Consider the following 24,612-nt stretch of genomic DNA (forward strand, 5'->3'; position numbering starts at 1 on the left):
GTAAAGGTATTCTGCTTTGCGCTGCAGACAAGACCTTGCACTGACCCAAGAGCAGGAATTTTTTAAAGGTGCAGATGGCAAGGTGGGGGGGTATGGCTACTGTCATTCCTTCTGCTTTCTTACTACTACTGCTGCTGAAAAGTCACTCTAACACTAGTCTTGTGAAATAAAACACAGTTCCTAGAAGCATGTGCTCAAAAAGTGTGAAACGACTACTTTCTAAATGACAAAACCACTACAACAGAACACTTATCAATGTACCTATATTGGCTTAAGGGGAGGAAAGGGAGCTAAGACACTACATTTGGAGGTTATACTATAACATGTATCCAAAAAACCACAACGTATATCCAAAAATTTGTTTCTAAAAGACATAGTAATAGAGGACTGCTGGAATCCCAGGTTATGGACTTATCAAGAGAGGTGAACTACCAAGGAAAATGCCAGTTTTGACCAACAAATGGCTCACTGAGTGAGCCAGCATGGCCTCCTGCGCAGGCTGGGGGGGTCTGACGGCGGTGCGGGGCCGCTCCGGCTGAGCGGAGCACGAGGGAAATCTGCCAGCCAGAGCAGAAGGGCATGGGTGCCTCTCTCCTCGCCTCCGCCGAGGGGGTGCTGGGGCTGCATCGTGCCCCTCCAAGCCCAGGCGTCGCCGCTCATCCGGGGAATCCAAGCAGCAAAACCACATCGGCACCTACAAGGACAGAGTCAGAAAGCGCTGATGGAACCAGGAAGGCAGGAACGGGCGTGACTTTGTCCCCCCTTCTTTGGGAAGTCCTCTGGCACGGCAAAGAGACCCCTTCCTGGCCGCAGCTAGTGTTGCTTTGGCCCCTTCTCCACATGGGCCATAGCCTCAGAGCAGGGCAAGTTGACAGAGATGTGCAGGGGCCCCTGGCCAGGCAGCGGGGCTCGGCAGGGAGCCCCCAGGGAGCCGTGATGTGCTCCTTGCCAAAACCCGAGCAGCAGCAGCAGCATCTCTGTGCACCATGGAAATATTTCCTTGACTCAGAGCATTTGAAAGAGGGATGGCAGGGTCTGCTACACACCTGGCCTCCTCGTTCTTCTCGCCCTGCCTGGATTTCGTCTCAGTCGCCCATCCCCGAGAGCTCCCTCTCCAGCCTTCTCCTCTTCCTGCCCGGGTGCCCGTCGCTCCCCTCTTCACAGGTCAGTTTTCGCTTTCTGCTTTCTTGTGAAGGGCCTGGCAAGCTTTCCATTCAATAGTATGGTTAGACAGGGAAAGCTGTGACAAACTTGAACCACTCCTGCTCTTAATCAAAGTGAGCTCATTTTACCTTCTCTCCCCAGAGGAGCTCTTCAGGTGTTGGCTTTCTGCAGCGACTGGAGGCACCTGCAGTGGGAATGTGGAAGTTACCAGCTGGCAAGGACCTACCTGCCCAGTTGCTCCCTTAGCTCTCAAAGGCAGCTCCCTTGGGTGGGTTTGCTCAGCTCAGCCCAGACAGTTCTGGCGGGATCAGCGTGCAAAGCGCGACGGCCAGCCCGCACCAGCCTCACCCTGCGCTTTTGCAGGGCTGCAGGCTGGGGGATGACCTTGCTTGTCCCTGCAGCAGCGGCGGCAGTCCCACCTTCTGAGGGGGGAGGCTTTTGTTGTCACGTTGCCTGTGGCCCTGACGTACCTCTGCTGTCTCTGCTTCCGGCCCTGGTGCCGGCGACTCCTCGGCCGATGTGCCGGCAAGCCCGGCCACCTCCTCCCCAAAGAGGTCCCCGTGGTGCTCAATGAGGAACTCCACCAGCCCTGTCACCTGCACACAGCAAACCAGTGGTTTGCACCTGGGTGGCTGAAAAGGGGTCAAACAGGAGCCTTTCCTGATCCCGACCCTCGCTTCTGCGCAGAAAGCTGCAGCTGTGGGGATGCTCTTCCCAGCAGCTCCCCCACCAGCGTTTGCGGAAGAGAGGAGGCAGCCAGGCACCTCTGAACACCAAAGCTGGGCTGGGCCCGCAAGGCTGGCGCCAGCTGCTAAACACGGCGTACCTGCCCCGTCACCTGCACCAGGGCGTCCAGGGGCAGCGTCTGCTCCTCGGGTGGGCTGAGCAGGTTCGGCCCCACGCAGATGGCCAGGTTGCCGGCAGTCATCCTGCTGCTGGCCGCGTTTCTGCTGATCCTTTGCAGCAGGGACAGCAAGCTCTTGAGGAGCAGGAGGTTGGCCTGGGGCAACTTGCCGGCCACCCTGAGGCAGCAGGAAGGCAACGTGAAGAAAGCAGACCTTGTCATCACCGCTCTCCAGGGCTGATCTCACCCAAGCCCAGCCCAGGGAAGGCTCCCTGGCCACGCCTGGTCTCCACTTACTCCCTGAGTGCTGCCAGCTTCTCCTGCCTGCTGGTCTTCTGCAGGGCGCTCATCCACTCCTCGTACAGCTCTGCCCCGAGGAGCTTAGAGGGGATCTTCCGCAGGAAGTCCTGCAACGCCAAGGGCTCCGGGTGAGGCTTGGAGCGCTGCCGCCGCGAGCACAGGCAGCATCCCCGGCACTCGGGCTCCCGAGCAGGCGGCTGGCTTTTGGCTCCTGCTCTCGCAGGTGCCCATCAGCAGCATCCCCAGAGCCGGGAGCTGCTGGGCTCCAGGTCAGCAGGGTTCACCTTCAGGAGGACGGCCAGCACGTGCGCAGGCTGGCTTTCGAGGTGGACCTCTGCGCCGCTGTCGAGGGCCTCCCTCAGCTCCCGGGAGACGTGCTCCTTGACCGCCAGCCGGAAGATCCCCTCCGTGGATGGCCCGTGCTCGGCCAGGAGAGCCAGCAGGTCCTGCGGGAGGGGACAGAGGAGGACAGTGGCCGGGCTGGAGACAGGCCCTGGGCCAGGTGACCCACCCTCCCTCTCTCCCTCCCTCCCTCCCTCCCTCCGGGGCAGGAGCCAGTGTGGCCGGCTCTGCTTTCCCCGGGGCGGGACAGAGGGGTGGCTGGAGGTGGGGGACCCCCGCGGGGAGGAGCCGGCTTTGTCCCCGAGCCCCAGCCGGGCTTCCTCTGCCGGGGACAGCGCCTGTCCGCAGGAGCCAGCGGGATGGGCACCCCCTGGCCAGGCTTGCTTACCTGGATGGGCTGGGGCAGCGTGCCGTCCTGGCTGCAGAGAGCTGCCAGGGGCTGGCCGAAGAGAGCCCCCCTGCCGCCAGAGCCCGACTGCCCGGCTGCCTCTGCAGCGGCCGAGCTGCCTCGCCGCCGTGCGAAGGGCCAGGGCAGCCCCCTCCTCCTCCTGCGGGTCCCGCCTGCTGCCAAGGACAAGAGAGCAAAGAGCCGTGGAGGAGGAGAAGCGCCGGGCGAGCGCTCCCGGGGCCTCTGGGCGCTGTCCCCCCGCCGCTGAAAGCAAGGCAGAGGCAGAGGCAGAGGCAGAGGCAGAGGGGCGCCGTTTGGGAGCGAGGGGCCCCGGGGCTCAGCTCTGTCCCGCCGCAGAGCGATGGGGACGGCCGTGCCCTGCGGGAAGGGCAGCAGCAGCGCCAGTGCAGCAGGAGTGGCCGCCGGGCAGAGGAGGGGAGAAGGGCCGTCCTGCCCCCGTCTTCTGCATCCGCACTCACCAGCCGAGGGGCCAAGGCCACGTTCGCTGCTGCCGCCGGAGGGGACGGGAGGTGGCCGCTGCTCTGCACCAGCCTGCAAGAAAGGCGCTGCGCTCAGCGAGCGGCCCCGCAGCAGAAAGGGCCTCCCCGGCGAGCTGCCTCGGCCCCTGGCCCTGCGTGAGAGGTGGGGACGGCCGAGCTGGCACCCCGAGCCGTGCGATCCGCGCGATCCGCACCTGTGCCTGGCCCTGGACCAGCCTCTGCAGGCTGCTGGCGTGCAGCGTCGTGGCCTGGGCAAGGGGAAAAGAGAGCAGAAGGTGAGCAGCAGCCATGCACCTGATGCTGGGCTGGAGCAGCCTCGGGGCTGGGCAGAGCGGAGGCAGGAGGGACACTCACGGCATTGTGGCCGCTCAGCTCCTGCAGCAGGAGCTTGATGGAGGGCAGCTGGGTCACCCGGGCTCCTTCCACTCCTTCTGGTGGCCTGTGCCAGTGGAAGGGGCAGAGAAAGAGCCCTGTGAGAGAGACCCCAGCTACCTCTCCCCAGCTCCGGAGGGGGATTTCCGTGCGCATGGTCGGGCTACTATGCCTTGAGCATCCCTCCACCCTCCCTGGTGTGAGCACGGACCCCCAGGCTTGGGCTTACCCAAGGAGTGCGCTGAGCCAGAGCTCCTTCAGCGCCCGGGAGCTGCGGCAAGAGAGAGAGGAGAAACAGCCTGAGTGCCCGCTGCTGCCCAGGCTGCGGGCAGAGGCGGGCGCCGGCACAGCCCTGCCCCGTGGGGACAGCTGCAGAGGCAGGACGAAGGCCCGTGGGGCAGGACAGAGGCGCTGCCCAGCCCTGGCGCGGGACGTGGCAGCCAGACTCACGGGAAAGTGACGGTGCAGAAGCCGCAGGGCCAGACGAGGACGAGGGAGTTGGTGTGCCGGCCCTCCTCCTCCTCCTGGGCGGCATCCCCGGCTGCCCCCTTCCTGCTGCTCAGCACCTGCAGCTGGCCCAGGGCCAGGCAGAGCTGCGGGCGCGGGGCGCTGCCCCGTCTGCAGAGAGAGAGGAGCGGCAGGGAGTGACCTGGAGGTGGCCCAGCCCGGTGGCTCCCCTCCAGCGTCCGCCTGCCACGGGCATGGCCATGGGTGCGTGCGGCGGCAGCAGGGCGCCGGGGGCCTGGGGCTGCTGCTTGGGTGTCCCTGCCCTGGGGCCAGGGCCAGGGCTTGGGAAGCAAGGCAGCCGGGGTCTGCGAGTCTTACTTGGGCTTGGCGATGACCAAGGCGTCGCCGAAGAGGAGGAGGTCCCTCTTCCTCGTCGCACGGCCCTGGCTCAGCCGCACGCGCTGGCGGAGCAGCGGCTGGGGTGATGCTGGGACAGGCGTGCACTGCTGCACGGGGTCAGGGTCGTCCCTGCAGAGCAGACGGCGTCGGGCATGAGAAAGGCGGCTGCTGCGGGGCCCGGCTGTGCCGGCGTGTCCCCGAGCCGCGGGGGGAACCTACCTGGGGCCGCGGCAGCAGTTCACCTGGCCCATCCCGCCGAGGCCAGGAGAGGTCTCGCCTGGGACACGCTGGTGGGGCTCAGGGCAGTGCCCAGCTGGCCCGAGCGAGGACACCAAGGGGGTCACTGTGCCAATCGGTGCTGTCGGGCAAGAGCTTCGCTGTCACCAGTGCCGCTCCGTGCACCGTCCCTGCAGGCACTGGGTCCGTTGCCGGGCCAGCGTTGGGACAACACAGCTTGGCATTATGACCCCAACGGTCGCACTGGGGGTTGTTGGGTGGGGGAGGGGCCCTGGGGGGCTCTCCCCAGGACGTCCATGTCTCTCGTACCGGGGAGCCCAGAGCTGGGCACAGCGCTGCAGGCTTGGCCTCACCGGCGCTGAGCAGAGGGGAAGGGTCACCTCCCTCCAGCTGCTGGCCATGCTTTGCCCAGCGCAGCCCAGGGCACCGCTCGTGGTCGCCTTTGGGCAAGAGCACCTTGCTGTCTCCTGGTGGACTTGGTGTCCACCAGGACCCCCAGGGCCTTTTCTGCCACGCTGCTTTCCAACACCTTTGCCAAGCTGCTTTGGTCATGAGTAGGTTTCCACAGAACTCCATTTTTGCCTTTCTTCCTTAACTCCTCATTTGTCTCACTAACTTTATTCTTCACATAATGTCTGGGTAAAAGGACGTACTGGGTGGCTGAAAAGGGAGATCGAGGAGCGCTCCCACAGTAATTTGATGTGGGTATACGTAGGAGAAAGCATTGTTTGAGTATGACCACAGCTTTTGCAAGTGATCAAGGGTGGCTGCTGAGAGTGCAAAAGCCGACGAGCCCTCTTGTATAGGACACCAGTGAGAGTCAAGCTCCGTTCTTTGCACACCAGGTACTTTTTGGGGTAGTGGCTGCCTGTCCAAGTGACTTTGGACTTTTGGAAGTTCTGCTGCTGTCTTGACACTGCAGAGAAACCAAAGCACGCGCCAAAGAGCAGCCAGAGGTATTTCCAGCTTCTCAGGAGACCTTCCGGCTGAGGTGGGAAGGGCTGCTCTTTGCCCTCTTAAGAGCTTCACAAGCCAACACGTGTGCTGACATTTGTCCTGCCTCCAGCCACAGCAGCGACCGATGGGTTCTGCGGCTTGAGGAGCTCCCCGTGACATCGCTGCTTACAGTGACCTGAGACAGAGAAGCGCTATTTAACAGCAATTAAAGCTGCCTTGAGAAAATGGTTTCTCGTGCTGCCTGGCAGTTCATTTTGAAGCCTTTCCAGAGGACAGCTAGGATGCGTTCCTCACAAATTGTTGCTCTAGTAGAGGGGACAGCCTTAGCTCATGTCGCTCTTGTGCTTTTTTCTGCCAGAAGTGCAGTGGCTGACCTGCCTGTAGTCAGTGCGATCATCTCCACTTCAGAAGGAACAAAGCATAAACAGAAAATGGAAAAAGCAAAGTTAATGTCTGAGCAATTTATTGTACTAGAAGAACCTAGGCCTGAGCTCCATCCCCATGAATACCTTAGCTAAGTACCCTCAAAACCTCTAACTGCCAATCCGTAAACATAGTGCTGGTGAAATGCAGCTTTTTTATGATTTGTCAGGAGGAGATGGTATGGAGAGTACTAAGTAGAAATTAGTGAAGGAAGGATACTTTCGTCTGCCCATCACCTAAAATTGTAGCATTGGTTCAATTTACTAATATTTTATATTGTTCTCTGGGTTGAAAATCTGTAATTTCTGGGATAGAATAGACTATTTCATTTGGAAGGGACCTACAGTGATGACCTAGTCCAACTGCCTGACCAATTCAGGGATGACCAAAAGCTAAAGCATGGTATTAAGGGCACTGTCCAAACGTCTCTTAAACACTTGACAGGCTTGGAGCATCAACCACCCCTCTACAAAGACTGCTCCAGTGCTCGTCTACCCTCTTGGTAAAGAAATGGTTCCTGATGTCAATCTGAACCTCCCCTGATGCAGCTTTGGACGATTGCCAGCCATCGTATCACCAGATCCCAGGGAGAAGAGCTCAGCACCTCCCTCGCCACATCCCCTCCTCAGGAAGCTGCAGAGAGCAATGAGGTCGCCCCTCAGCCTCCTTTTCTCCAAACTAGACAAACCCAGAGTCCTCAGCCGCTCCTCACAGGACATGCCTTCAGCCCTGTCACCAGCTTTGTTGCCCTCCTCTGGGCGCATTCAAGGACCTTCACATCCTTCTTAAATTGTGAGGCCCAGAACTGCACACAGTACTCCATGTGAGGCCACACCAACACTGAGTACAGTGGGATAATCCTCTGTTTTGACCAGCTGATGTTGTGTTTGATGCACCCCAGGATGCGGTTTTCTGTCTTGGCTGCCAGGGCACACCGATGGCTCACATTGAGCTGCTGTTGACCACCACCCCCAGATCCCTTTCTGCAGGGCTGCTCTCCAGCCACCTCTCCCCCAATTTATACTTGTGTCCAGTAGTACTGCATCCCAGGTGCAGAAGCCGGCATCTGGACTTGTTAAATTTCATGCCATTGATGTTTGCCCAATGCTCCAATCTATCCAGATCCCTCTGCAAGGCCTCTCGTTCTTTGAGAGAGTTAACAGCATCTCCCAGTTTAGTATCATCAGCAAACTTAGTAGGGGTGCATTCAACTCCTGTGTCCAGATCATTGATAAAAATATTGGATGGAACTGGCCCTAGTATTGAGCTCTGAGGAACACCGCTGGTGACTGGCCACCAGCCAGATACAGTTCCATTCACTGCAACCCTTTGTATATAAGAAGCTGGATTGTTAGTCATGGCCATCACTGTGAGATTCCATGCTGCCTAGACCTGGGCTACTGACAATCTGTAGAGAAAAATGAACTCTGGAATAGGATCCGTTAGTCTACAGATAACGACAGACTGCTGGAGTTGGTGTCCTAAGTCTATGGCATTGGCTAGTGCTGTGCAAAGAGGGAAGAACCAGGGTTTGGTCTGTGGCAACCCATTGTGCTCCTAGGATGTTATGTCTCTATCGCGTCTTTGATGACAATGACTTCTGTGCTGGCTGCCAGAATATGCACTGCCATGATCTGTTATGTTTTGAATAAAGATTGTGGCTTTCTCTCTCGTATGTTTTCTCTACAATGACAAATTACAGGAGAATTACTGCCTGGGAGCTCAGCAAAGTATCCAGTACTTCTCAAATGGGTACCACTATTGGTGGGGGTCTTCTACCAAAGGACTGTATTGTGAGTACAGGAGTCTCAAAATGCTCACTTCTGCCCACCTGAAAACCCTCCATCTTTTTGAGATTTAACATATTATTCTCCATATACACAGTGGCTAATGTAAACGTTCTTTGGTTACAGGGCATACCTTCACCTTTACAATTCTTAACAGGCATTTACAAATCCTTTCCCCTACTGTGGGGTTCTATGTGCTTTATTTCTGTTTGGTTTCCTTCCTTCCTTCCTTCCTTCCTTCCTTCCTTTCTTCCTTCCTTCCTTTCTTCCTTTCTTCCCTCCTTCTTCTCTGTTTCTTCTTTTTTGGTAATAGTTTAATTTTAAAATTTGGGAATTTTCAACCAAATTCAATCACTATAGCAGTGGGGCTATCCTAGGGATGAATATGCCAAATGAAAAGACTGTGGGCTGCAGTTCTTCCATTGGCTTCAGCAGAACTATGCTAAGGTATAAACTTTTGGATTTGTGACTGTGACCGTTCTGCAGTGTCAGCACAGTAATATGTGCTTAAAATATAATACATTCAGTAGCATATCCAGAATACAGTATCAGTAATATTCTTCCTATCTTATTTTGATGCCAAACAAAATAATTCTATTTGTGGAGTTTTCCTGAGTTAATGTCTTTGCGACCTTGAAGTTCAAACCTAGTCAATGGGATCTATAAGATTAATTTCAAATACAAATAAACATCATTAACAATCTGACCACCCACAAGCAGCTCTGCCAAGAACACTGACTTTAGGAAGAAATTTGAAGGAACATGTGTAGTATCATTCAAAAAACAGATGTTGGCATGAAAGAAAATAAGAAAAAAAGCTAGTTCCATTTAAATCTATCGCAAAATCTGCTTACACTTCTGTGAGGCCAAAACTCGCTGGTTAAGCTTCCATTCATTTACTTGGGCTGTAATTTATCTCACAGGGAGTAGCAAAAGGATTAAGGTTGGAAGAGTAAGTGCAGTATTTAACTATGCTTATCCAAGAGGACAAGACAAGACCATAATGCCCCATATCCCTTGCAAATGTCCACTTTTGGAAAGAGTGATCCATAGATGATCTTTGGTCCTGCTCTCACAAATCCCACACAGAAGCCAGCTTAGGCAAAACCAAAGGTGGAAGAGTGAATCTTTTTTCAGTACCACAAAGCCATCACACAGATTATACATTTTAGTTTTATTCAGGGAATTCTTAAAAAAGCTTCACAGAAGTCCTGCTACAGGAAAGCTGTGTGACTCTCCTATATCAACTGATTGAGTAGTAGAAATTATTACCAGGGTGCAATAAAGCACTTTCTGATGACTTTCTCTACAAAGTCAGGAACACGTAAGTGGTATGAGAAATTGTAACAACTGAGAAATAGTAGAAATTATGATAGACGTGAGATATGAAAAGTTCTAACTGACTATTAAAAAGTTGGAGAGAATTTATGTATCCTTTGTGTCTTTAAAATAATGTTTTTAATACAAATATATCTGAAAATTACTGAGTAAATATATGATCTGAAGTTAGAATACAAATAGAATAACATGCTTAAAGACACTTTCTAATATTAGACTGAAGTGAATCAAGCTTTTCTACTGTATTTGGATTCTGATAAGTTTCACCTTCTTCAGTGGCTGCAGAAGAAACTGTAAAAATACTCTGTAAAAGGTGTTTAAAATTTTAAAATACTATACCAGCCATTCATAAAATTACAAACAGATTATTTTTTTTGCTTGATAAGAATTGATGAAAATATCCAGTTCTTAATTTTCCCTTAATTAAATCTTATTAAAAAATCTTTAAAAAAACAGAAGGAAAAAAGTATTCTACAATACCTCCTCTAAAAATAGATTTAATGATTTTCCTCTGCGAAATAATCCAAGTTGCGTCTACAGCACGACCAAGAAAAAAAACAATGTCTGTGCTCCCTCTTCTGGCTCTGCAGCAGCATTGATCTAAGCAAATCCAAACCATGCTGACACCAGGGCTGAGGCCTGCGCACAACAGAGAGAACAAATACGTAAAGCACCGTATTGTTTCAGCTTCCTTAAAGAGAAAAACTAAAAGTTGCTTCAAATGGAAATTAAAATGGTTAAAAAAATATATTTTATTTCCAAACTTCCTGAAAGTTTTTTCCAAGATCTGACAGTTGAAAAATATAAAAATGCCTTGCACAATGGACACCACCACTTTTTCAATATTCATAATGCTGCAGTAACTTTTAATAATCCAATCAGTTATAGAAATCTTGATCTCTGTGGTGGGCAATATAAAAACTTTAATAGTTTATCTAATAAATCGCTCACGAAGAAGATTTAAATAATCTTTTTAATGCTAAAGTTAGATCCTTTGAAATTGTCTAATTGTATACCAAATAACTCCCCCAAAACAAACAGTAACAGGTAGTTAAAAAATAGGTAGTCTTATCCTCTCAGCAGCAATTTATTTGTATATTTCTGTAGGAAGAACTTAATACAACCAAAATTTCGGGGCTCCACCATACATGGTTCTGTACACAGTAGTCTTCTGTGAACAAGAAAAGATAGTGTGAACAATACAACTTTCGCCTCAAATATGACAGAAGGTATCCTTTAAAATTCTTTGACAGTGTTTCTAATACGGTCAACATGGAGCTTTTACATCTGTAGTGCAAAGCCACCCTTGCTGGGTTAGTCACGTGGCTTGTCAGAGCAGTCTTTAATGATGGCTGGCATTCAGTTTTAAGTGAAGAGATTATTTATTTGCAATTAAAACTAAATTAGTGGTTTCAAGATAAATGGATAAAGTACATTCTGCCACTTGTGATTATTCTTTTCATTTACTACAAGTTCGATTCTGATCTTAGATAGCTGAGCCATCTCAGAGGCAAAGGAGGTTCATACTGTGAGTCAGGAATGCCTTACGTCCAGCGTGGTGCATCCTGCAAAAATGCCGGCTCAGAAAAATAATTTATCTCTACGCTTGTTCAATTTAATGGGAAGGTGGGCTGGGCATAAGGGGTAGCAGGAGGGGCAAATTCCTCCTATGGTTTGTGTACAACTGACATCTGAAATGGAAAGGATACTGTGTCTTCTATTTCTGCATAGGATTTGCATAGCAAAAGACACTAGACAGTGCCAACTCAAAATCTGCCACTCCAGGAGTCAACAGTGCAAGTGCTGTGCAATGTGGCCCAAAACTGTAGGCTTATGGCCAAAAATGGGGCAGAGCATTAGCTGGTGTATAAGATATGTAGTAGACAGAAGTTTGGAAATCACATTTGGGATGGACCTACTTAATTACTCGGAAGCCAGCCTCTCTTCCCTAGCAGTAAATCCCCCACGCAGAGCATGTGCTTTATGACAACGACAGCTGAGACTGCAGCGCCATCATCAGTGTCACAGCTACCTCCAGCCTCAGCCAGGTTCGTGGAGGCCTTGGGGCCACGGGGGTGTTGTGGCAGCCTCTGTCACAGCAGTTTGCCCAAGGGAACTGGGGAATGTGGGTGGCTGCTTACCCCACGTGCAGGCACAAATCTAGGTGTGGCTCTGCCCCATAATCATTTGCTCACACAGACCAGAATGACACAGTTGGTACTCGCTGACTGCACTAAGAAGATTTCTGGAAGATGAAGCTCTTCTGGTTGGTGTCATAGGGGCAGAGTTATGAGCTGTGTCTTTTCTTGCTCCACTGCATTTTGGGAAGGAGGTATAATTACACCCTAGGCCCTTCTCTAGTCATCCTTTCCATAGGCACAAGCAGGGGCTAAGCTTAATTTTGCTGCCATTAGCAAAGTAGAGTTAATACAAGCTAATGAGCACATACACAACAAGCTGTGCCACGTTAGTACAAGCTAATGAGGTTCCACAACACGAACATCTTGTATTACAAAACTGACCCATTTTATATTTTAAACTACAAGGCCATTTAGCGATACGCAATATAGACAGCATAGTGTGACTTCAGAAGTGTGATGTATGTTGTTAAATATCCACTACTGGTAACATCTTTATATTTAAACAATAATAAAAACCACAGAGTTTGTAGATTTGACTTTTGACTCTAACAACTTGTTCTGACCTTGGCTTTCAAGAAAACCTGTTAAACAGCTGTTATGTCAGTTCAAAAATGCAACGCTCAATTCTGTGACTTGCAATCTCAGGGTAAATGCTACATGCACCAGCTACAAATAGTTCAAACACCTGTGGCTTTGGGACACTCTGCCAAAAGCTTTTCACAGAATCATGGGATGGTTGAGGTCAGAAGGGACCTCTGGAAGCCATCTGGTCCAACCCTCCTGCTCAAGCAGGGCCGCCTAGAGCGCTATTCTCCAGCTATATCACCTACCTTCTTCCTGCAGCAACAGAAGCAGAAGAGATACACAATCCCATTGCTTAGGTCTGTTGCATAGAAAGACCATGGTCACAGAAAGTCGTCTAATGTCCACAGCATATTTCGTGATTACATTTTTGTGGTTTCAAGATCTTAAAGACCATCTGCTCCAAGAGCTTTTACAGGCCCCAGTTTTTAAGTGGCAATGGCTCAGTTTGAATTCACTATGTAGGAGTCAACAGTAAAAAAGCAAAGGACTAAACATTCAAATAAACATTGATCTTTTTGAGGCACGGTTAAGTTAAGAGTAATACGAAGCTGACCTGCTGCTCTGTTGAAGCACTAGTAGGTGTATTTATGGGGAAAGGCAGAAGTGCCTCAGCCTTCAGACGCTCAGAATTGACAGATATTTGCTGTTTGTGAAGGGCAGAAGGGCAAGTCTTCAGGTCTGGATCCATTCCGTGACATTATCCTCAAAGCTCATATTGATGCTTCCTAAGATAAAACTCACTGTAGAGTAGATAAGAGTATCAGGAGGAATATCATTTCACCCCTTCTACACAGAGTAAAGGCAGTACATCTACAGCTGTACAGATATTCATCTATATATATCTAAATAGCAACTAACAGCAAACACCAAAACTAAATGAAAGTACAAACTAAAAATCTGAACAACATACAAAAATGTTTTTGTTCCATCAAGTCATCCTGATGCCATCCAGTTTCATCAGCCCTGCTGTTTTAGCCCTTGTTCTGATGCTAGGAGCCATGGTACACTGCAAGGACATAGAACCTGTGATCTCCAGATCATCTGCTCAGATACATCTGAGGCCTGCAATGCTTAAACGCTGTTTCTGGAAGATGCTAGGGGCCCCAAGTCTGGAACTGGTGGATTACATCCGCTAGGCAAAACCAGAATCACATTTAACACTAGTAGAAAACCTACGATCAGAGATGAATGTTTAAATCCAATTGCAAATGCAATGCCATTTTCCTAAATAAAAAGATGAAACATTAGGAGGATAGATTGAAGAACTTCATAATGCCATAGACTAGTCTGGTAGCTTCAAAAAAATTAAACTCACTTAAAACAAACAAACAAAAAAACCAAAAAAGCTCCCACACAAACAAATACAAAAGAATAATAATTAACCTTTTTTCTGTATGACATGAACACTGACTGCTGAGGTAGGATAGGTTTTGCAAAAAGATAAATGTGCCTAAAAGTAATTATCTTCTACAACTACTTTTTGTATTAAAAAAATAAAGGGACAAATCTGAGTTAAAAAGAGATTTATGGATATTTAAGAAAATGTCAGCTTTCAGGGAAAAATCTTTAACACTTAAAAATTGCAGCTTTATACATTGACTAAGATTGTTTATGAGCACAAGTCCAATGGCTTTGGAGAGCAGTCAGCAGAAATAAAATCTCAGAAATGGCAGGAAGGATTGATATCTCTGTCTTGGCTGGCAACAGCTCTCACGTCAGTAGGTGAAACAATAAAAATGTGAATAAATACAACCCATTATTTTTAGACATCAAAGGTCACTAAATTGAGTTAGATAAGACTACCGCAAACTAAGCACACACCAAACCTATGAACTTCCGGAGTTGTTATATATGAAAACATCTATACTACTCTGAAGAACTTTAAGTTTTTATAAGCCAAAAGGGCTGTTAGGAATCTGTAATTCTGATGCACGAATAAATAAGGGAATTAGATTTATATTACTTTATTAACATAAAAATTTATTTATATTTTAAGATTACTGATGTTAAAATATAGTTTTCATATTAATCCTGATAATATGTATGTCTATTTTCAAATTTTTGAGATTTCTATTATTTACTTACTATTAAGTGTTTGGTATCCATAGATCATATACATAATAGAGAGTATCACTATCACTTAGCAACAGGAACTGATTTTTTAAATGAAGGTGTGAAATTGTTGAAATCTAAGGAGAGTGTGTTTAATTCCTCTTTTGCTGCTTTCCAATCTTTTAAAAGATTCATCTTCCTTGGTATCTTCTTCAGGACTTTAATTCTACAGGTAGGGATGAAATTTAGGGTGTGTTTTATTTTCCCTTGGACAGTGTATTAATTTTATGTTGAATAGAAGAAATAGAAACTTATTTGTCTCATGGAAATATGACATTGTAGAAGTTAATTATTACTTTGACCCTTTGCACAGATTCTCTATTATGTTGCATTAAATGAAACGATCTTCAGGATTTTTTTCAGTTAAACTACTGATTTCACGTGTGACTAAAGTCTGCTTTAAGTAAAGACTATTCCTTCTTTTGTGTTTTTAAAATTGTTATTAAGAACCTAAAGATGTTGTGTTTTAAATAGAAACCACCTTATGTATAGAAGCCATTTTATATTTCAGAGGAAATTGTTTCCTCAGATCTAATAAATAGTTTTACTTCATACTCCTCTAATCCCTGCCGTGAAATGAAAATTGCCTCAAAGATGCTACAGAATACTGCAGTCACTTACGAAGACATGGGATCTAAATCTTTATAAGGCCTTAAGATTTCAAGTCCGCAAACCCTAGAACTGGGAATGTCAGCAGCTTGTATGTATGTATGTATGTCTGCATGTATGTATGTATTTATTTTAGTTACTCTGAATATCACCACAGAAGGGTGATAGTAGCATACTTCTGTCAACACAGTACTGTTGAAAAATTACCACATTGTGCTGGTTTTGGCTGGGATGGAGTTAGTTTTCTTCATAGCAGTTCGTATGGGGCTGTGTTTTGGATTTGTGCGGAAAACAGTGTTGATAACACAGGGATGTTTTAGTTCCTGCTGAGCAGTGCTTACACAAAGCCAAGGCCTTTTCTGCTTCTCACACCACCCCACCAGTGAGCAGGCTGGGGGTGCACAAGGAGTTGGCAGGGGACACAGCCGGGACAGCTGACCCCAACTGACCAAAGGGATATTCATAGTGTTACGCGTGATTAAGCCCTGCTTTCCTGGAGATGGCTGAACACCTGCCTGCCCATGAGAAGCGGAGAATGAATTCCTTGTTTTGCTTTGCTTGTGCATGGCAACTTTTGTTTTAACTATTGAACTGTCTTTATCTCAACCCACGAGTTTTCTCACTTTTACTTTTCCGATTCTCTCCCTCATCCCCCCATGGGGGAGTAAGCAAATAGCTGTGTGCTGCTTAGTTGCCAGCTGGGGTTAAACTATGACACGTACGCAGACAAGGCTTACCCAGTACATAAAATATATTTCTGAAAAACTTTTGCTGATCACAAATTTCATTTACTTACAGCACTGTGCTTCTGAATGGCTGGAAAGTAGTGTAGAAAATGAAATGTCAAACAGAGAAGTCGCTACCATGATTATATCCATACATTTTATGTGGGGAAGCCTTAGAGGCTGTGTTTTCTTGCTGCCTGTTGTATATTCAAGGATCAAAGGTGGTTACAAAGATGAGAGTGGACTGACACAGTGCTTGCCTGAATTACTTCCACTAGACATTGGCTTTTGCAAAGGATTAAGGGCAAGATCCAAAACCAAATTTAGATTCTTATCAGAACACCTAATTTCTATGTACCCGTCCCTTCAATGACCCATCAGAATCTCAAGCTTAGTGACCCTTTTTACATGTTCAGGGGGAGTTAACTTACAAGTTGGTGACTGTGAGCCAAGGACTTTTTTAGATGTCTGCAGAACGGTCTCTGGAGAATTTGAGGCTCTGGTGATCTTCTGTCTGCAGAATGGACATGCTGTTCACTCTCCACTATGCAAGGAAACCAAAGTGTATCTTGTAATTGGGAAGTCCTCACTGAAATACCCCTAAGCTGGCAGTTTATTTGGTTGGCCTGCTAGACTCTCCAGTTTTCAACCAACTTTCAAAGATGATAATCAAGCCACAAATAATCATGTGCAGACAGCCATAGCCTCCTCCAGCTCTTATTTAGCTGTCTCAGATACTGGATTTCTTGGCAGTCTCTTTGCTGAGGTCAAGTGCTTCTTGGTGGCATGGAAAAAATTGTAAATAAGGGTCATAATTGCCAATGACCCTTGCTATGATACAGATGCAGTGAAGTAAAGTTGAGCTGTTTCAAACAGACGTAAGTATTAGGGATCTGTGGTGGGTTCCCACGGGCAGAATGAAGCTGGATCTTGAAGGAGTTTCCATGTCAGGAAGACAGGCAGGCATCCATCCCACCTTATATCCAAACATATCTTCTTGCCTTCATCCCTGCTCTCTGGGACTCCCTCTACTGTTATCCCGACTCCACATGACAAAGATAGGACTTCAGGATGCTCCTAAATTGACAAGTCAGCCAAGACCACGGTTGCTGTCTAAGTCAGTTACCTGAAGTTCCTCTCTATCTAGAGAAAACCAGGCAGGCAGCTCAAGAGTCATCCACTCTGCCCCGAGAAACGCAGAGTGAACAATTTCCTTGAAATACTCGCCTTTGTTCATCAACCGTGCAAAACACCTCACTCAGGAGCTCAGGTGAGATGCTGGTCTTTCGGAAGCCTGCCAAACTGACTGAGGTACATTCACCGTGGACACGCCACCAGTGCAGGGTCTTCCCATGGAAAGTTAATGTGGTGGCATTGGTTTTCAGGGGGGCCAGTCTGTGTGCTTGCACTGCTGTTGCCTCTGGGGGTGACCGAGCAGCCGTGTGGGCTCAGCTCCTGTCAGGTTCACCTTGTGGGGCCTGAACTGTCCAGAGAGCCGCCATGTGCAGGTCAGTGTCAGCAGCCGCTGGCCCACAGCAGCGGCCCATCCCATACAGGGCTGACATCGGGAAGACACAGGATTGCGCTGCCACCTTCCATGTTTTCAGATGAATTTTTTATTCCTGATTTTAAAAAAAACAAGGGAGGAAGCACTCACTATGCCTCCCCTTTCTGCTCCTCCAGGGCGCGTTTCCTTATTACGGCACTCTCCCGACTACCCGGCAGGCCCGGGGACCGCTGTCCCCTCACGGGAGGACGGCCATAGACCGCTCCCCCTCGGGGCCACGCCGATGGCCACCGATCGCGGCCAATGGCCGCCACCAGCAGCCCCGCGACCTCCCGCCCCGCCTTGGCCCTCCCCGCCTCCCGCCAGCCCCCGCGCGCCGCCCGTTCTCGCGAGACTCCTTATTCTCGCGACAGCGGGGCGCCGCCATCTTACATGCTCGCTCGCTAGCTCGGTCTGGCTCTGCGGCTGAGGGGAGGGGGGGCGGTGCGTTTCGGAGCCGTGCTCGGGGCTCGCCGTTCGTTGGGCCCGTCGCCCGCGCTGCCCTCCGCCCGCCGTTGAGGCGGGGGGGAACTGCGGAGCGGCCGGACCGCGCTCCCTGGCCAAGGAGCGGCGAGAGCGGGGCCCGCAGGGAGCAGCCGCCGCTCGGTTGGTTCCGCCCCCTTCGTGGCGCTGGGCCTCCGGCCCCTGCCGAACCAGGAGGCGGTCGCGGCCTCGGCGGGTGGGGGGAGGCGCGGCGGGAGCCGGGGTCCCGGCCGACGGGGCGGCGCGGACCCCGCCGCTGTTGTTGCTGCTACTGCTGCTGCCGGGTAGGCGGGGGGCCCGGGCCGCTCTGGATGGTGGTTAAAATGATCATAGAAAACTTCGAGGCGCTGAAATCCTGGCTCAGCAAAACCTTGGAGCCCATGTGAGTAGCCGCGACCGTTCCTCTCTATTCCGCCCCCCACCTCCCCCCCCAAAAAAAATAATAAACGTTCCCTTGGAAAAGACGGGGGTCCTGAGGGGAGGGAAACGCTGTGCCGGAGAGGCCCGTGAGTGCATCCCGGGAGATGCCCTCCCAGCGCCCTTTTCCCCTGGCCGCCTCCTGTGGGGGCCCTGCGCGGGGCTGCGTCGCTCCCCAGCTCTCCGGGGCCGTCCTCGGCTGGGAGGTAGGACTGTCTTTCTCCGGAGGATGCAGCTTCCCCCCCTAGCGACCGCATTCGTCTTTCCCTTTGTAGCCCAGGGTAAGCGGGAGATAATGTGTCTGCGTATGCAGCTCGCTGTTCCCTGCTCTCAGCCCCCGTGGAAGCCAGGTTAATAGCCACGGCCTGCCGCCCTGTCCAGTGACCTTCTCTGAGAGAGCTAGGTGCCGTTGGCACCTTTTACATGATCCTGGGATCTTCCTAGTAGCGTTTTCCATAGACTCGTTGTACGTCATTCTCGGTTGTTTTGAATATTTAACGCTCTCGTTTCCCTCCTCCCCCTGAATCGAAATTGCATCAGTAGAGCGCTTGGGAGTAGGAGCCTCAGAGAATAATTTGCCTATTTGTGAATACCTGCTTGGTCTCTAAGCGTAACATTCATGTGAGTAATTGGGGCTCTTCTGCAAATAGTCCCTGTGTTCCTTCTCTGAATGATATTTTAGTGGAACTGAGATGTGAGCTTGGTTTTCAAGGTTTCATCTTCTGGAACTATGGTGCCTATAGACATTTTAGATCAAAGCATGCACTTTGCTTGTCATTCTGAAACACCATTTTAACATGTCTGAATTAAATTGCTGGAGCTTGATTTGAGTCAATTGAACGAGAACTTATAAATTAATTCTGGTATTAACTTTTCTTTTGAGACATTTGGCCACTGTCGGTTTTACCCTGGTGCTGTCAAATGAAGGAAAAAAAAAAAAAGGCTACTTTATGGCTTCCATAGCCATTAGTTACGTATATGTATGTACACGTATAGTTCGTATGGCTTATCCTGAAGTAACTTGAATAAATTATAAAATGCTGGGACATTTTTAGGAGAGCTTCACTTGTGTTTTGGAGAGGGGACTGTAGTGGGGTTTTTTCTATAGAGTCTACTCCAAACCACATTGAAATAGGTGAGTCTTGAAGTTAATTTCAGTGGACTTTGAATTAGGCCTGCAGCACATGAGGCTGAGTGTCTTTGTATAAAGGGTTTGACCCTTAAGATTGTGGTAGAAATTTTATTTATTTGGGGAAAAAAAGTGCAACATCTTCTTGTAATGGTGTAGGTTTGGGAAGGTGAATTAATCTTCCTCTTGTGTGAGTGTAAGGTAGTATTAGAATAACAGAGCATGTTAGTAAGGTAATATTAGAATAACAGCACATTGTGTTCTGTGGTAATAGATCCAGTTAGTCCTCTGGTGTAGAATGCTCCCTGTTAGTCTCTGTATACTTTCTTGCACGAATATTCTGTTAATGGCAATCAGCAGTTTGATATCAGTATTTAGAGTGTGCTGGTCAAGAGGCTTGGAACAGACAATATTTCACTTCGGAAAATCTTGTCAATTCCAAAATATATGTTGGCATTTTGAAATGATAAATCATAGACACTTTTCAGTTGGTCGTCAGCTGGAGATTGATATGTTAGCTTCAAACAGTTCACAAGGAGCATTTTTAAATTCTGTGAAATTTGAAACTGGAGGCCTGCTAGTGGTGTTTACAGGAGGGCTCTCAATTGACTTCAAAATCCCTTTATCGAGTAAATGCATTAGGATCTTTGGATTTTGCAGATCTGTATCCAAAATTCATTTACACAGTTTTTCTGCTCGCTCTTAAGTATTATGCATCAGGAGCTGAAGTTTGACTTTACTGGTGAATAATAAAAGTTTCCTATTCACAACATAAAAAGTATCCAAAGTTTGCCAGATACTATTTAGCTGGAGGTCAGTATGGTTCCTCAGTCTATCTCCTCAAGCTACATTCGAGATGTGTAATAGTAACTTCTTATTCCGTTAACAAACTCAGGTTGTTCAGTGTTTCTCTGTTTTAATATTGTTCTGTGGTAGCTGCTAGTGATAATCAGAAGTTAAAGGGTGAAATTGGGATTTTTGGCTTTTGCGATCAGTGCAATTTTCTGCTTTTTAGCACTAAAAGGACTGATGTGTTTCTGTTAAATGTAGTGTGTGAGCAGTTCAAATGTGGTTCTCTTGCTGGAAAACTATGTCGTGGGGTAGGGAATTGCTGACCTGGAGGATGTTTAGTTCTCTGAATTTTTAGCTTTGGGAGGAAACAAGCCAGCAGGGACTGTTAAATTCAACTGTCATTCAGTTTTGCGCAGAGTCCTATATAACTGCCTTATTCCAATAAATGTTGGAATTAGTGGAGAAGTGTTGTCATTCCCTAGCAGTCAAATACTCTTGGAGCTCCTTCTGATCTCAGCTATCTGAAATGTGTGCCTACAGCCATAGCTTCTGGCTGTATGAAAATTTTAGTGTGCAGTTACTTCTAAAGGAGTTACTTCTAAAGAAGAAACTGCTAGTGGCGCAATTCTAGTACAATGAGGCCTCTAAGTGCTGGTTGTCTGGAGGTGTTACCGTAGCCTGAAAATAATTTTTTACTTGTCTTTTCATGAAACAACAAAATGTGTCAACTGTTTTTATATCATGGCTCTTTCAGAAACCTTTAGCTGCAAGATAGGCAGCTGAATTTCCTGACTAGACTAGGGAAGACACTGCTGTATTAGACCATTATGGAGGTGTTGTCTTGGTAGTTTTAAGGGGAGAAGTGTATTTTAAAAGATACATAAATGTCTGTAGGTCTGTATTTATGCGCTAGATATCTAGAGCTGAGTAGTTACAACATGCTTTATTTTCCAAGTTGCCTGTTTCCAAGCAGCTAGCAGTTTTTAATCAGGATGTATAGCTTGTTCCAAAGGCCATAACACGTGCGCTTCTGAAACATAATGTTGCAGAGCTAGAATATAGCAATAACCGTAAAGGTTGTTTCATTTTATCTTTATTTTAAAGCATTAGCAAGAATACTAACTTTTTAGTGTAATGAAACCAGTGTGTTATATAATTGTATGGACTGGACATCACTTGGTTGTTGGATTGCTTTCACATGGTGTCTCTGGGAAATAGTGTTTGTAGACAAGAATGTTTGGAGGAGAGGAATGATGGAGGATTTGAGTTTGGGAATTTTTTGTGTATTTGTGATGGGTTGTTGGGTTTTTTGTTTGTTTTGGACTGCTCTAATGCCTTTGGCAAAGCCTCGGTGATCCTCCATACAAACACTCCTTATCTGAGTTTGGGTCCTGTTGCAGTGAGGCAGAAACTGCAAATGCTACTGTGCTGGAGCATTTACATGGTCCAGCTTTGCTTAAGGGGTGGTAGTTCTCTAGTAACTTTATATAGCTCTCCAAAGAGAAGCTGCTTTTGAAGTTTAGGAAGTAACTGTTTCAGCAGCTCAGTTTGGTGTACAGAGAATTACTAAATATGCACACAGAACCATTACTGATACATCCATGTGAATGTAGTACCAGTGTAAACAAAGTGTCAAGAGTATTTTTTTTTGTGCAGTGGCTGCTCTGTATTTGACTAGAACTATCTTGTATGTTCAACTCCAGCCAGCTCTGTAAAGAAGGGATTTGTCAACAGTTGCCTTAATTGCTTGCAGACAGCAGTGTGCTTCATTTCTGGTGTTACACACTTTTTCTTGGCCATGGCATGGCTCTTGTGTTTGAAAATAATGTTGAACTTAGAATATAACCTTATGTCTGTCACTACTAATATCTGTACTAACGTGGTCTTCACTGATCCTTATCTATTGCGATGGGTTTCTCTTCTGCAAGTTCATTCTAGATCTTGTATAAACTGTGTATATAATCCTTGCTGGAATATCAGGATCTGGCTTGGCAAAGTTCCAAGTATGAATGTGTGATTAGTTTTTTTTATTATTATTTGTTTGAATCTCTACCTGTGGAAGAAAATCAGTCCTTTTGTACTAATGCTGCACTCACCATTTTGTGTTGTAAGACATAATGTTCTCCCCCCTTGCCCTAATTCTTTATAGTGGAAAATTTTCTTGTTTTTAATTACTTCGTGTAAAATAAATTTAATTAAAATCTTCCACTGGCCCACTGAATTTTACTTACAACTGATTAAGGCTCCCGTATCTAATTTTCTCCACTTCACTGTATTTATGTTCATGTACCAAATCAGACTTGCAAGGAAGATGAAAATATACCTAAAACAATGTTTATGCAGTATTTAGGCATACCTCATTAAAATGGAAAGATTTTTTGCATAGATTTCTGTAAATGATCATAATATTGTAACTACTTATGTCAGGGGGAACAAAATCCAAATCATTTAAAGAATATTTTGAGCATATTTATCATTGGAATATTTTATGGAAATAGCATACTCTGGTATTGTTATGCCTTCACGGTTCAATTTTTGTTTGTCATGCTTTTCAACCTTTCTTTGTTAAAGCTCATCATGTTTTTTGGCTGTTTGGATCTTTGCTTAATTGTTAATAGGTTACTGGTTAGTTATCTTCACTTAGTTACTTAAAAAAGGTAGTGAATAAAAAAGGTTTGACAGTGGTGTAAGGAATATGCTAATAAGCCAAGATACTGAAAGAACAGAAATAAGTTAAAATTAAAAACTTGGTGTTCCTTTCCACATAAGAGTGGCACACCATCCTGCCAATAACACTCAGGGGCCCACCAGGAGATTTCATTCTTGCTTCCCATGAAACTTCTGAAGAAGTTCAAAAGCAATAGGTGTTTCTTGTCATTTCACTTATTCTGTTAACACTTTACATTAAGCTATTTATAAGTAAGATAAATAAAGCATGAATACACGTCACTGGTATGTCCCTCTCCTAACACTAGGAAGTTACTCTTCTACATCTGTTATGAAACTTGATAGTTTGTTCACTCATGGAGAGCTGCTGTATTTGAGAAATGGAGGTTGCTAACTTAGAGTACTGATACTGCTAAGTTTCTGTGTAAACATACTATGATACAATTAAAATACTGATATTATAAGGTGTAGCTGAAAGCAGAAAATAGAGGAGAAAATTATTCCTGTTAGAGGAAACCTTTCTTGTTTTTACACTGCACATCAGCAGCGAAATGGAACCCCTTGGCTGCATTGCAAGTCATACAGATATTATGATGATTTTCGCTTTCTGCATTGAATGTGTGTGGGACAAGCAGCAAGATGACAGCTGTTCTGCCTCATGAGAGCTGTCTTTAATCTAGAGGTGGCATTTTAAGCTGCTGGTTACTGAGTGCAGCTGTATGAACATGTCAGATCGGGGTATCATGATAATTTAGAGCTATTGTAATGACATCAGTAACTTACGTAACAGCATTGGAGGCTGTTGCGTTCCTCAATGTATTTCTAGTACTTTAAGTACTGTTAAATAGTTAATGAAAATGAGCATTACAATGAGTGGTCCTTCTCACCTACAGTAGTGTCTCAAGAATGTCAGATCTTGCTGAATGCATCTCTCATTCATTTTACTTATTGACCACTGTAACTTTTTATAGATTTTTTTTTTTAGTAGCAGTGCAACAGAATGGTACAACTCCCTAAATTGGACTACCTGCTCTGCCCAATATGCAACATACGCTTTTCTGCATCCATTCATCTCTGCAAATATGAGCATGTCTCTCAGCCTTCAAACGTAATCATGTCCACCTTCGTTAATGTCAAGAACTGAGCAGTATTCTAGAGAATTATAAATATTAATCTTTAGGCAATAAAATTAGACTCTGAAATTTAGGTTGAAAATTCCCAGGATCAGAGTATGACAAATAACGTGCACCTACATGTTTTTTTCCTTTGCAGAAGGACTGTTCACTGCCTGGAGGACTTCAGACATGCTTTTGCCATTTCAATGTATTGTGGTAGTTTAAATTTGTCAAGGAACTAGTTTCAAGACTTGCAGCACCTTTTTCTTTTGTCTGTACATTCATTTTAAAAAATGGAAAACAACCCAGAACAAAACCAAACCAAAACCCAACCCCTCATTAGCTTCTTTTACCATTTTAAAAAAGTAATGTGTGCGCACTAGCTGTGTCCAAAATGAAGTCTAGATTGAAGGTCTTGGCATTAGCTTGAAATAAAGGCAATTAAAGATCACTGAAATGAACAAGTAATGGTTTTGTTACAAGGAAACTTTACAGAAGTTTCTTTTCTGTCCTCACTTCTGTCCCTCCCCCAAGCACACTTTTTCCCCTGAGTAACTATGTTCATTTTGTGAAAACTGTCAGATTACAGTTTGACAGCTTCAGCATGGGAATTTTTTTTTTTGAAGATAGTAAAAAGGTTACGTACCCTATAGTTAAACACTACTTATGTATATCTCCTTTGGGAATTTGCATACATTTGCCAGACATTTTCACCAGAGGGTAGACTTTGGAATGCTAGATTTTTCTTCATAGAAAAGTATTAATTAAGTTATATTGCGAAAAAGTGGAAAAA

General features: G+C 46.8%; 2 protein-coding genes and 1 long non-coding RNA gene across 6 annotated transcripts in view; 1 reads left to right on the plus strand and 2 right to left on the minus strand.

The window, feature by feature from the left end:
• Positions 1-1,744: 1,744 nt before the first annotated feature.
• On the minus strand, positions 1,745-5,007 carry LOC129205104 (collagen alpha-1(I) chain-like). The gene is made up of 8 exons (XM_054822230.1): positions 4,976-5,007; positions 4,736-4,885; positions 3,893-3,977; positions 3,733-3,786; positions 2,820-3,590; positions 2,593-2,754; positions 2,306-2,415; positions 1,745-2,186 (listed from the first exon to the last, which is right to left on the minus strand). Exons 1-8 carry the CDS (start codon positions 5,005-5,007, stop codon positions 1,976-1,978), a joined length of 1,575 nt encoding a protein of 524 aa, XP_054678205.1. The 3' UTR covers positions 1,745-1,975.
• A 704-nt stretch (positions 5,008-5,711) lies between these two features.
• Positions 5,712-17,736, minus strand: LOC129211888 (uncharacterized). Its single transcript, XR_008579060.1, has 5 exons — positions 17,610-17,736; positions 16,102-17,292; positions 12,778-12,964; positions 9,979-10,137; positions 5,712-6,352 (listed from the first exon to the last, which is right to left on the minus strand). It is a non-coding gene; the product is annotated as an uncharacterized LOC129211888 (long non-coding RNA).
• RBM26 (RNA binding motif protein 26) overlaps positions 17,638-24,612 on the plus strand; it is a 67,251-nt gene continuing 60,276 nt past the window's right edge. For all 4 annotated transcript variants that reach the window (XR_008578717.1, XM_054836681.1, XM_054838809.1 and 1 more), the window contains exon 1: positions 17,638-18,081. Coding sequence is in view for 3 of the 4 variants with exons in the window: in XM_054836681.1 (XP_054692656.1) it covers positions 18,011-18,081 (71 nt within the window). In the remaining variant the exon portion in view is untranslated. The remainder of the gene's footprint in view (positions 18,082-24,612) is intronic.

This window comes from Grus americana, chromosome 1 (assembly GCF_028858705.1).
Source record: "Grus americana isolate bGruAme1 chromosome 1, bGruAme1.mat, whole genome shotgun sequence".
Classification (NCBI taxonomy): domain Eukaryota; kingdom Metazoa; phylum Chordata; class Aves; order Gruiformes; family Gruidae; genus Grus; species Grus americana.